General features: G+C 55.2%; 2 protein-coding genes across 10 annotated transcripts in view; one reads left to right on the top strand and one right to left on the bottom strand.

The window, feature by feature from the left end:
- Nucleotides 1-12373, top strand: part of CRB2 (crumbs cell polarity complex component 2) — a 34857-nt gene that overhangs the window by 21029 nt on the left and 1455 nt on the right. The window contains exons 13-14 of one of the 5 annotated variants that reach the window (XR_005219119.1): nucleotides 63-1319; nucleotides 1628-3581. Coding sequence is in view for 4 of the 5 variants with exons in the window: in XM_037851262.1 (XP_037707190.1) it covers nucleotides 63-287 (225 nt within the window). In the remaining variant the exon portion in view is untranslated. Of the gene's footprint in view, nucleotides 1-62; nucleotides 3582-7939; nucleotides 9215-12373 lie in introns of those variants that run through there. The other 4 variants (XM_037851266.1, XM_037851265.1, XM_037851263.1 and 1 more) reach the window with 4 other exon arrangements.
- The window catches only part of DENND1A (DENN domain containing 1A), a 669505-nt gene continuing 660607 nt past the window's right edge, over nucleotides 3476-12373 (bottom strand). For 3 of the 5 annotated variants that reach the window (XM_037851268.1, XM_037851269.1, XM_037851270.1), the window contains 3 exons: nucleotides 10131-10259; nucleotides 6993-7245; nucleotides 3476-5923 (listed from right to left, as the gene is read on the bottom strand). In XM_037851268.1, the coding sequence (XP_037707196.1) occupies nucleotides 4727-5923; nucleotides 6993-7245; nucleotides 10131-10259 (1579 nt within the window). In that variant the 3' untranslated portion in view covers nucleotides 3476-4726. The remainder of the gene's footprint in view (nucleotides 5924-6992; nucleotides 7246-10130; nucleotides 10260-12373) is intronic. The other 2 variants (XM_037851271.1, XM_037851272.1) reach the window with 1 other exon arrangement.

The raw sequence follows: 12373 nt of genomic DNA, 5'->3' as shown, positions 1-12373 counted from the left end.
CTCTCCTCTGAAGGGCCTTCTCTCCTCCATGGTCTTAGGCCTCATTGTTGCGTCTCTTGCAGAAGGGCCTGCCCCTGCCGCTGCCGTTCCCACTGCTGGAGGTGGCGGTGCCAGCAGCTTGTGCCTGCCTCCTCCTCCTCCTCCTGGGCCTCCTCTCAGGGGTCCTGGCAGCCAGAAAGCGCCGCCAGTCCGAAGGAACCTATAGCCCGAGCCAGCAGGAGGTGGCTGGGGCCCGTCTGGAGATGGACAGTGTTCTCAAGGTGCCACCTGAGGAGAGACTCATCTAGGCTTGGCCTGGCTGCTGGCTCCAGCACCTGAGGGGTCCTCAACTGGCAATTTCTACCTGGAGACCCAAGGAAGCCATTTCCAGGAAACTGCAAGGAAGTGGCTCATCAACTGTAGGCCTTGGAGAGCTGCTGTAGGGCCCAGGATGCCCACTGAAGAAGTGTCCCCTTTGCTGGTGCTTCTGCCTCACCATGGACTGAGGAAAAGGGGGAGCAACTCAGGGAAGCAGTGAGGGGCCTGGGAGGTTGTGGACATCTCCATCTGGCCTGCTGGGTTTTGCCCCAGTATGCCCTGGAGGGACACCTGTGGGCCTGCATACGGTGTTTTCAGAAGTGTGTGTGAGCACCCACCTGGGATGGGCGTGTCTGCAGATGTGTTGGCCCGCAGATACCAGTAGGAGTGCCCTGGACAGGGCTTGTGGGTATGCTCCATCTTTCATAGGGTGTGTGTGTGACTGTGTAGTGGGCATAGGCAATCCCATGGAGGAGGACACCTTGGGGACAACCTCACAACCCTGGGTTATGGGAACTGGTGATCCAAGGCTGCACATTCTCAGGAGGCTGGGCCAGGGCTTGCCCAAGGATGAAGGCTCCAGCTTACCACCTCCAGATACTGCCCCTGCCCTGGAGGCAGCTGGGAAATCGGGGGGAGCTCATTTGCTTGAGGCCTTATGGGCTCCTGATTCCCAGAACAGATGCTCCTTCAAGCAGAGCTGTCTTGCACCCTGTGCCAGAGCCAGCCGTGCACGGGAACCTCAGACCACCAATGGCCAACGTCTGTCCAGGGCAGCCCTGCAGGAGCAGGAAACGTGCCACCTGGAGCTTGCCCACCTTGCTGCTGGGAGTGGTCTTGGTTCTGTGCTGCTTCCCTCTTCCGTTTCTGGCTGGGGAAAGCACCCCCTGCCACCCTCACAGGGCTGCTGTGAGGATCAGAGGATGACAAAGGGGACAGAACTCTGGTCCGATGTGAAGGATTGGGTTGTCCTTTTAGGTCTGGAAGTGTCAACACCCCTGGGTGGAGCTGAGGGAATTCAGGTGGGTAAAAGGCCTCTCTCGGGGTGGCAAGAAAGCAGAGGGGAATGAGGATGAGTGGGTGACCCTTTTGGCTCAGGGAGGAGACAGTATGCCCCCAAAACATTCCCCAACCACCTCTGGTTGTCCCCAGCTCCCTGTGCTCCCGTGGCTGCCTGGTGAGGCCACTCCTCCACCTGCAGAGCGGTGGCCTCTGAAGATGGCTGTTGGGAGGATGTGGGGGAAGTGCCCATATTGTTTGCTGAGCACAGGTGCTTGGCAGACATTGGTGGTGCTGCTGTGTCAGGGCTCTTTCTGCCCTTAATTTCTAGGCTGTAGACACAGGAGGAAGAACTTGCTGCTTTGCTTCTAGTCCTTTCCCCGGTCATGCGCATCAACACGGTGATCTCCAGCCCCAGCAGGCTACCCCGATGAGGGCCTGGCTCCTCTGAGCAGTGTTTGAGCTTCACGCGTCTCTTTAGTCCTGACCTGGAGTCATGCACTTTCATCCTTCCTGCTTCTCAGGCCAGGAGACTCTATGACACTGGTGTTGACTTTACTCAGCTCCCCTCAGGGTTTAGGGCAGCCCCCAGAAGGCTCACGAATCAAATCCGAAGAGGAGCTATGTGGAGATTTGGGGGGGAAGGGGTGGATTTAGGAGGTTGTGGGGGTCACAGAGGCTGGGACAGGAAGGGCCCTGGTCCTTATGCTGTAGGAGGTGGGGCCATCTCTCCCCCAGCTTTCTCCATGACCCCCGGGAAAGTAGGGGAGGAAGCATCTGCTACCAACAACTTGGCCACAGCTGGTTCATTGGTTTGCTTTACTTAAGTCAAGTATTTGGCAAACCTGTGTTAGTTGCAGACTCCTTCAAGGAAAGATATTTTATATGGAACCCCAACATATAAAGTCCAGTCCATTTTGGAGGGCCTCACATCCTCCTCCCCTCTGTTCCCCCTAACGGTTCATTTTCAAAGGGCAGCCCAGGTAGGGCAGAACAGGGTCCAGGGTGGCTGGGGTTGGGGGTGACTAGGTGTGTTTAACACCCACCACCCACCTTGGGTGCTTGGTCCAGATCTTCCTTCCTAATACAAACATCCAACAGAGGTTCTGATTCCGAGGCTCTGCTTTTGCCAATTAAGAGAACTGCGGGGATGAACTTCCAGGCTTCTCGTTGAACTTGTTCTCTCCTGGAACCTGGGTGCCCTCAACACCGTCTTGGCCTGCAGTCTTGCTTCGTGGACCTGGCAGGCCTGTGCATGCCTGTGACCAGACTGATGCTCCTAACAGCTGCCCACCTGACAAGCTCCCCCCCACCATGTCTGGCTTGCAAGGGGAAAGGGGACGAGTTGAGCTCAGAACCCTGACTGGGTCAGGCTTTGGAGTTGGCCAGGGTTCAAATCTAACTGCTTTTGAGCTCAGCCTCCACCTCTACAGAACTGGGGTGATAAAGATGGCCGAGGCCAGCCATTGAGGCTTGCCAAACGGGGCCTCCTCTCTTTCTACTCTCTTTCTAGAACTTCCTCATTGACACGGGCCTACCACCAGCCTTCTTCCCAAGAAGATTTTATTAAACACACACTCAAAATTCATTCTTGGGTTTGCAAATTCAATCCAGCAAGTGGAGAGAACAGTGCTCGTGTGAATGAGTGCTCATCACCATGCTCCCAGCACGGCCGGGGAGACCGTGGGGTGGACTTCACTTGCCTGGCGCCCTCCAGCATCTCTCATCTCAGCCTCTGGTCCACTAGAGGCCCCTGATGGAACCAGAATCGGTGCTGAAGCTCCTGAAGGCCTGGGAGGGTCCCACGTGACCCAGGCATGACATCGCTCCCCATTGCAGCCAGAGGATATTCCAAGAAGACCAAGAAAGAAAGCCTGCCCTTGGGGTGGCTCCTAGAGGTCACGAGCTGTGTGCCAGCCTGGCAGCTCCTCAAACCCGTTAGAGCAGAACCTCGGGGCCAGCCCTTTAGTTCTCAAACGCTCACACAAAGCAGCAGCGGCCTCCAGCCTCTCAGACACTGATGGTGCTCCCCAGGGTTACGGGGCCTCCAGAGACCCCCGTGGCCCAGTCAGACACCCCTGGGTAGACTGTGTCTGACCATTCACAATAGGAAATGAGAATCAGGTCAAAATGCTAACAATTTCCTGCATGTTTCAGATGGTTGTTTTCTTAAATAGACCATATTTTAACTTGGTTTATGGAAATCAGTCAATTTCAAGATACATCAATTCAGCAAGGTAAAAAAAGAAAGATAAAAGAAACAATAACAAAACATTTCAATTTAACTTTAGTGCCCTTGGCCACAGGAATTTCTATGCTGGCGAGAACGTGCATTGGGTGGGGAGGGGATGCTCCGGTGTCCAGGCTGAAAGACACCAAGTCTGTCCACTCCCCTGGGGGCCTGGAGAAGGGCTCAGGGCCACTGCTCATTCCTGACCCAGGGGGGCTCCGGCTTCTGTGACCCCCACATCGGTTGGTGGCACTAAGTTGACCTTTGAGTTGGAATCTGGGCTTCTGCTGCTTGGCTCCGCCTTCGAAGCCCAAGTGACAAAAGGCCGAGCCCCAGCTTCGACCGTGATACAAGAGACCAGAAGAACATGTGTCAGAGTGACAGAGAGCTGTACGAGGGTTGACAGCCCCTCCTAACACCCTCACATTTACATGTTTTTATTTTTTCTTCTAAAAATCAGAGTTGCTGGTGCTCCCAGCCCCCAAGCAGGGCTGGTTGGGGCTGTGTTTGGCTATCACCAGGGATCCCAAGGATCCCTCAGCCCCCAAATCCCTACTAAGCCCAAAACAACTGAAGTTTGGGGGTCGGAGTGAGGACTTGGGAAAGAACGAGTGTGTGTATTGCTAGAGAGGGTTTGGAAGTGTCCTGCCAGATCCTCCAGCCCGGGGCAGTGGTGTCCCTTACTACAACTGCCCCCACCCATCTGTGTTTCGTGCAGATGCACTCACGCTGAGGGTAACACCAACAAGTGTGCCTCCAGGTGGGGTCCTTGGGTTGGGACACAGTTGGAACAGGAGAGCTGAGCTCAGAGGAAAGGCCTGGAAGACCCTCGTGGCTGTTCCTGGGAGGTTTCCAGAAGGAAGGTGGGCAGGATGGGTTTAGGGCAGTCAGTGGCCCAGCTGGCCTCTTTAGTGCAAAACCCAAATCCAGGGTGCTGGGGATGGGTGGTGGCAGGGTCAGTTCCCAGGTGGGGACCAGTGCCTTCTCCAGTGGCCACACCTCAGAGGTGTGGAAGAGGAGGAGGGGGAAGCAGAGAGGGGCCCAACCCTCCCCATCAGCAGTGCCTGGGCAGAAATGGGCAGAGAAATGGGGACGGGGGGCAGGAAAAGCAGAGGGCCGGCTCACGTGGGCACCACAGCAGTGGGCTTGGGCACAGCGCTCGGGCCTCTGCTCGCTCCCCCACTCCTCAAGGGCCCTCGCTCACTCGAATGTCTCCCACTGCTTCCTGAGCTGCTCCACTGAGCCTGGGGCTGGGGCCGGGCTCACGTCCTGCTTGGTTTTCTGTAACAGATCTTCAAAAGGATCTCTGGCCTCTCGAAGAGGAGCCGAAGGCTTCAGTGCTGGCTCCAGGCGCTGGGGGGGTTTGGGAGGAAGGAGAGGGGGCTCTCCAGGCCTCCGTGCCAGCCCCTGCTTGGCCTCTGCAGCTCTGGAGCTTGAGCGGGCCAGGGGCAATGTTCGGATTCTCGAAGGGGCGACAGCTGGGGGGCCCAGCGGCTGCAGGGGGCTGGTGTGAGTGCCCATGGGCATGTGGCCAAAGAGGTTGGGCATGGAGAGGGCAGACATGGGCTGGGATCTATGTGGGGCACAGAAGCCAGAATGTGACAGCAGGAGGCCAGGTGTAAAAGGTGGCCCCAAGGGGGCAGGAGGGGCCCCGAAAGGCCCGGCTGGTGTGGAGACCAGGGGCACGGTGGGCAGTGCTGTTGGCACAGATGGGACAAAGGGGTTGAGTGAGGGCTGTGGGAATGGGGTGGGGGTCCCTGCAGGGGGGAAGCTGAACTGAGGGGTGAATGGGGTGGCTACATTTGGGGCGGTAGGACCTGCTGGAAGGGTGCTGCCCGACCAGGCTGTGTTAAGTGGGTCCAGGAGGGCAAGCAGGGTGTCGCTGCCCATACCTGTAGGCCCTGGGGCCAGGCTGCACGGCTGGAGCAGTTCAGTGGGGCCGTGAGGGGCTCCACCGGGGAGAAGCCCTGGGAACGGGGCTGGGCTCCAGGCAGCTTGCTTTTCTCGTTTGGCCTGTGGCCGCTCTGAGGAGATGTCACCAAATGCGGCACCAGCAGCCTGGAGCTTGGCCAGACGGGCAGTAGGTGGTGGGGGCACGATGCCCAGCTCTGGGGTCTTCCTGCCCTGGGGTCGGGGAATGGTAATACTGCCCAGAGCGGGGACAGGTGCCTCCTCCTTGTCACTGGGGTTCAGGATGCTGTCCCGGTTCTGGGGCCTGTAGGGCAGTGCCAAGGAGTTCCCGAGCAGGGCTGAGGGCTTCTCGGGGGAGGCGGCAGGGGGCTTTCTGGGGATGGCCATGTCGTCCTGGCCCAGGCTCCAAAGCTTGTTGTATGGATGAGCAAGTTTCAAGGCCGCCGGCATCCCCCGGCTTCTCTCGCTCCCGCCCAGGTCCAGCCTCTGTGTGGAGGGAGTGAGGGAGGCAGTGACCACGTGGTGACCTGGGACTGATGGGAAGGAAATGCGTGCCCCTTCCCATGCCCCTCCTGTGTGCCAGGTGGTGGGCGGCACCAGGCCTGCACTCCCAGGCATGTGGGCAACTGGCTCCCCAGGCAGATGGGGAGATGAGACTCAGAGCTGTTGGGGACTTGCCCCAGCTCCCCAGCAGAGAACTCAGGTCTGTCTGAACTCCAAGCCCAGGCTTTTCTCATCATGTGGCCCAAAGGGATGTCCTTTTATGCCAGTGACTGCCAAGTAGTTTAAGGAAAACAGCTTCACCTACCAACTCTGCCCTTTGTACTTTTCAAAATTTGTGGGCACCCTTGATGGCTTATGAGCCGAAGAAGGTGGAGCTTGGGACTGACCGAGGAGAAAGTAGGAGGACCAGGTTCAAGTCCTGGCTCTGCACCTACGAGCTATGTGACCTCAGGCAAGTCTCTTGGCCTGAGTTTCCTCCTCATCAAAATAGGATTAGCAGTCCCTTGCAGGGGAGCGCAGATAAATTCTTGGACATGTGGGAGCTTTGTAAATTTCACAGTGTGACCCAAAGACTGCAAGGAGGCACAGAGAAGGGAGGTGACTGATTGTAAGTAACACATGGTCAGTGGTCACATGGGAATAACCCAGAACCCAGGAATTCTGATCCAAAGACTACCAAGAGCCTTGGCAGGGATGGGGGCAACCCCAATTCTGCCAGGGGCCAAAGCCCCTGCCTGGGTGTCAGACTGGGGGTCCTGGGGAGAATAGCATGGAGCACCAGCCCACCTCTGTCAGATGCATAAGCAGAAGTGGGGGGGAGGGGGCAGGTTTCCATCAGGCTCCAGCATCTTCTCCAGTGATCACTGTTGGTAGCCTGGCTCTTGACCCACTTGGCGGGGTCTGGAGTCAGACTGAACCTGCATATTGGGTGAGGACCTCAAAAAAGCTGCTGTTTCTCCCTCAGTCTCCTTCACTGTCAAATGGAGGGTTCTGCCTCACATGTAGAAAGCAGCTGGCCCCCAGCAGGTGCCCTCCCCTGCCCACACCATACCTGATAGTCAAAGCTCCCTGACTGCTCCCTCAGGTCTTTGGGGGTCCGAAGGTCCTCCAAGCTCTTGGCCTGGCCCAGAGGCTGTAGGGGGGCCTCCACGTTCAGGCTGCTGAAGATGTCTTCCAGGAGGTCGATGCTGGCCACCCGGTCCGGAGGAGCTGGAGCCACGGGTTCCCGAGCCCGCTGCTCTGGACTCGGCACCTCCTCGCCTTCTGCGCTGTCAGACTCTTTGAGTGTCCGGTATGGCTGTGGCCTGGGAGGAGACAGGGCAGGCTGGGTTCTCCCACCAGAGTGTCCATGGGAGGAGCAAGCAGTCCCAGTACCCCAAGAACTTCTAGTCCTTGAGGAGCGTGCCCAGCAGCCTTTGAGACAAGGGGGTGCCCTGGCGCACCTGTGAGTGCAGAAGTCTGGGCAGCCACAAGGGTGTGAGCTTTGCTCTCAGACCCGGGTCTGAATTTGGGCCTTGCCTCCCACTGTGTGACCCTGAGCAAGTGGCTTTGGCTCTCACTTGCATTAAGGAGTCCTGAGGAGGACTGCTCAGTCTCCCCAAAACCACAAGTCCCATCATATAACTGGCTAATGGGCCTGCAGACAACATATGAGGAATGGGACACAAGTGGAAAGAGAATACACAGGCAGACACCTTCCTGAGCCCACCATCTGCACTCCTAACCACCCCCCTCCCAAATTCAGTGATTGACAAGTAGGTGCCACAGCAGTGCAGAGTGTTGGGTCCTGTGACTCCAGGGGAACTGAGCTGGGAAACTCTCCCAAGGGCAATAGCCTGATGAGTTCCAGGATCATCAGGGGAAACCGTCTGGGCTTCTGCTTGTGCCGACTCACTTCCAGCCCTGGTCTTGCCATCTGCTTGCTGTAGGACCTTGAGCAAGTTACTTAGCCTCTCTGAGCCTCAGCTCTCCTCATCCCAGAGTGCATTTTCCTTGCAGGTGCTTGTGAAGACTACAAGAGCAAAAGCAGAGCCTGGCACACAGCGGGCATGCAGAAGCTGTTAACAGCATCAACGACCCACCAGTAAGTGTGGCTGTCAGAGGGGCCAGCTCTGTACTAACAGCATCAAAACTGTGCAGCAGCCCCACACTTAGACAACAAACAGCTCTTCTTGCCTTCCTTTCCCACAGGCCTGAGGCCCAGGGCACCACTGGGTGTAGGCTCCTGGGTAAGCCCTGGCCTCTAGTGCAGTCACCAGCCATCAGCCTCTCTGCCAAAAAACAGGAGACCAGGGACGGTGGGGGCAGGGTGCCCCCTGCTGGCCCCCGGTGGGCTCACATGGAAGGGCCGCTCTGGGAACCAAGGCAAGGGACAGACAAGGGCGGGCGAGTCCCAACAACTGGCGGGGACTCCAGCAGACTGCACTATCTCGCTAGAGATGGCGCTCACACCCCACTTTATAGATGAAGAAACTGAAGCCTAGAGAGGCGAGGTAACTTACCCTTCGTCACACACAGCATGTGACAAAGGGAAGCCCAATCTGAGACTCCCACAGCCATTGAGAATAAGCCATCTGACCAAGGAATTAAAGACCCTTTAACCAAGTTGGAACATAATGAGGGAGATAAAGGAGTAAGTGGGCTTCTTAAATTTAAGGAAACGGTGTTCTTTTAAATCCATGTCGTTTTAATTCCCTTTTAAACACACACATACTCTCACACAAAGGCCTATCCTGATCTTTGAGGTCATGGAGTAAGAAAATGAGTATTATCCATTGTTTAAATAATTAAGGCATTACTTAATTTAAAAAGCACGTGAAAGAGCTGAGCCCTGGACTCTGGGGAATGCAGCTGGCGAGTTCTCAGATGTTACCCTAGGAGGTTACCTTTTCCTGAACGGTGGATTTAAGTTGATACATGATTAATGTTTCTTTTCCCAATGAGTCTATCTTTAATTGGTAATAGAAAACAATAACTAGTACATAAACCTATGATATCAGAGATATTATTGCTTAATACAAGGCTAATTCCAAGAGGTTTAAAACAGAAATTTTAAAGAAAAAGAGTCAACTCATGTACAGGAAGGGTGGCATGTGACGCTTGGGAAACACTGATTCAGGCCCCCACTCGCTAAGTGAGGACATCAGGAGGGGTACAACTTGCTTCTGCTCACAGGTGAGCTAGCTGGTGGCAGGACAGGGCTGGGGATTGTGTCAGGATGGCTAGGTTAAACCCTCCTACCCCTTGGGGGTGGTGGCAGGAGGCTGGCAGTCTAGAGGAACCCATGGGCCCAGCCCAGGGAGGGGGCTGTGACCCCGGGTGGGATCGGACCCCAGGACTTCCGCGGGGCTTTGGGAACAGGGAAGATGAGGATTGTGAGGGGAGTGGGGATGGGGATCTCCTCTTCTGTAAAGGTAACAGTTCACTCCCCAGAGGGCTGCTGTGGGCAATGTGGGCACCTTCAGCAAAGGCGTTTCCCTTCCCTTAGAGGCACCCATTCAAAACACTCTCACGACCTTGTTAACAAACAAAAACGAAGGAAAGCTGTCTTCTTCTCAATCCTAGATCTGAGAAACCCGTGGGTGAAAGGGCACTAACCGGCAAAGAAAGGAGAACCACAGAAGCATAATTATTTTTTGGGGGGAGTGGGGGGTGGGGAAGAGGGGGGCAGTGGCTAGATTATCTTTTTTTCCTAATTATTATTACTGCTATTTGTAATCAGTATGAGGTTTAGGCTACAAATAACAGTGATAAATATAATTTTTAAAAACAAACCAGGCAGATCAGTAAAACATTTGGATATACCGGCACTAATACACACATTCCACATCAGTCAAGTTTTGGTTTTTTAAAACTTGAAATCAGAGCCCTCCCATCCCCGCTGGCTGAGAGGTGCCGAGATGGCGGGCTCTGGGGCGACAGTCAGGCTAACTGCAGACAGCGCGGCCTGGTCTCCCACCGCCGGGGCGGCCACTCCTGCACCTCGCTCCGCGGCCACGGTCCCCGGGGGCAGGTGGAAGGAACGCCCCGAGAGGAGGCGCCCGAGGGCGGCATTCCCTCCGTAAGCTGGGCCCCGGGACCCCGGCCGGCAGCAGCTCCACACCCCCTCCCTCCGCGGCGGCTCTGGGGAGTCACCAAGCAGAGCTCGAGGCAAGCGTCTGGACGGGAAATGAAAGAAGGAAGGAGAGACCATTCAAAGGGAGCGGAGAAGAAAAAGCTTTCGGTGAAGCCAGCGCTGGGGCCCTCTTGCCGCTGGCATTCATCGTCAGAGGAGTCTTCGGAGAGGAAGACCGCGTAGTGTCGCAAGGGCTTTACCAGGCTGGGGCGGAGAAGACAAAAGAGAGAGAACAGGCAGTTAGGGCGGCAGCATGGGAACGCCACGCGGTGGGTGCGGAGGGCTCCGGGAGGTTCCCCTGGGGCAGGCCAGAGGGCACGCAGGGCCGGATGGGCCCCAAACCAAAAAGAAACTGCATCTGCCAAACGTCAGGAGTCTTAAACACACAATCCAGACCTAGACGTTCTCTTGTAGCAGAGAATTATGCAGAAAGATGTTCATCACTGCTTTGTTTAGAATACTGAAAAACTGAAAGCAATCTATATTTCCAGCAGTAGGAATCTATGAAATGAATTATAGTATAATTGACTGAATATTATGCTCCCAATTAAACATAATGTTCATAAAGAAAATTTTTTAAATGAGGATGCTGAATTGCAATTTTACAGCCTTCTCTCTTGTCTATGTACGAAAAAAACAAACGGAAAAAAGACTGGAAAGGCATGTGTCCAAATGTCACCAACAGCTAGTGGGATTATGGGTCATTTTTTTCCCTCTTTTTATTTTTCTATGTCTTCTACATTTTTTTACAATGAACATATCTATTTGGATAATCAGGAAAAAAATAAAGAATACAAAAGTTAAACAGTGAACCATGTGGAAGAGCACTCGGGAGAAGGCCCTTTTCTGATTAGTGGCTGCTCTCTGGAGTCTCCCTCAGATGCCTCTTCAGAGAGTCTTTTTCATCTGTGATGTGAAAATTAAATATTCATTGTTATAAAAAATACATCTCCCTTGTCAGCCACCTGTGAGCTCTACCTCTATAAACACAAACATATACACAGCCCAGAGAAACTTGGTGCCCAGCTCCTATAAATTATACACTGACCAGGGCCCGGGGGAGGCCGGGTGCCCAGGGGAGGGGTGGACCAGGCAGACCTCGGCTCACATCCTGGACCGTGGGCTGTGGCTTGCTCCCCCGAGCCCTGGGAGGTGGTGCTTACACTGGCTGGGGAGGAGGGACAGGAGAGAGGAGTCAGGCTATCTTCTCTCCCCACCTCCGACCACAGCAGTCTCCTTTCTTTGCTTTATATGACAGAATTCCTTTAGGATTTTATTTCAGGAAAGGGTAATGTAGGGAAAAAAAGCACAGGAAAATCACTGCTGGAGGGTAAACAAGGAAGAGCAACTGGCACTTGGTGGACTATGGGAGTGCACTTTGACGGGGCTTGGCCACTCTCCCCATCCCTGGTGTTCATTCTGTTGTTACCCCAAGAATCTGCTGTTCTTATAAAAGTAGGACCGCAGCTGAATCTCGAGTATGTGCACTCCCCCCATGCCCTCATTTCCTCACAATGCCCCCGGAGGTTAGCAAGGCAGAGTTTGGTCTTGTGTGGAAGTGGAGGTTGAGGCTCAGGGAGGGGAAGCCACTGGTCCAGGTTACACACCCGGAGGTGGCGGTTCCAGGGCTCCGTTCCTTCCTGGGCTGTCTTGCTGGATGTTAGAGACAAGACCAGAGAGAGCATGGGCCAGGAGGGGTTCTGTCCTTTGGACTCAGTAGAGAGGGCGGGAACAGGTGCCCTGGCCAGCCTCTAGGCAAGGAAGCCTAGCTCTTGGCACTTCCACAGCACCCAGACATAAAACAGTGGAGCGCCTTGAATCTCAAATCCATCTTGCCCCTCTCCTGCAATTTCACTGCAATCAGCTGTGGGGTGACTATGTCCACTGAGTAAAGTTTTAGGTATAACAAAGTTCAGACATCTGTAGAATTATTTCCTCATCTGCTTAAAAGCTAGGGGAACCTCCTCTAGCACTGGGTTGCTTTCCCGAGCAGGTGAGGAGGGGTGGGGTGGGCAGCACACTGGACTCGTGCTCAGCTCTGGGGAGCTGGTGGAGCCTGCTGGGTGGCGGGGTGGGGCCAAGCCTGGGCTCCATGCAGGGCAGACACAGGGCTGCACATCTGGCCCTGCCCACCTCTGAGGACCCTCTTGCCCCACACTCTCCATTTAGCCACACCTACTGTCTCTGAGCACACGTGGCCCTTTAACACTCTTCCTGTCTTCTTTGCCTGGTGAACTGACTGCTCTTCAGTCTTGAAGACTCAGCTCAGATGCCACCTCTTCTAGAAAGCCCTCTGAGGGTTCCCAGGCTGAACTTTC

The sequence above is a fragment of the Choloepus didactylus genome, chromosome 10, assembly GCF_015220235.1.
Source record: "Choloepus didactylus isolate mChoDid1 chromosome 10, mChoDid1.pri, whole genome shotgun sequence".
Lineage (NCBI taxonomy): Eukaryota > Metazoa > Chordata > Mammalia > Pilosa > Megalonychidae > Choloepus > Choloepus didactylus.
This window is presented reverse-complemented; position numbering and strand designations above follow the sequence as displayed.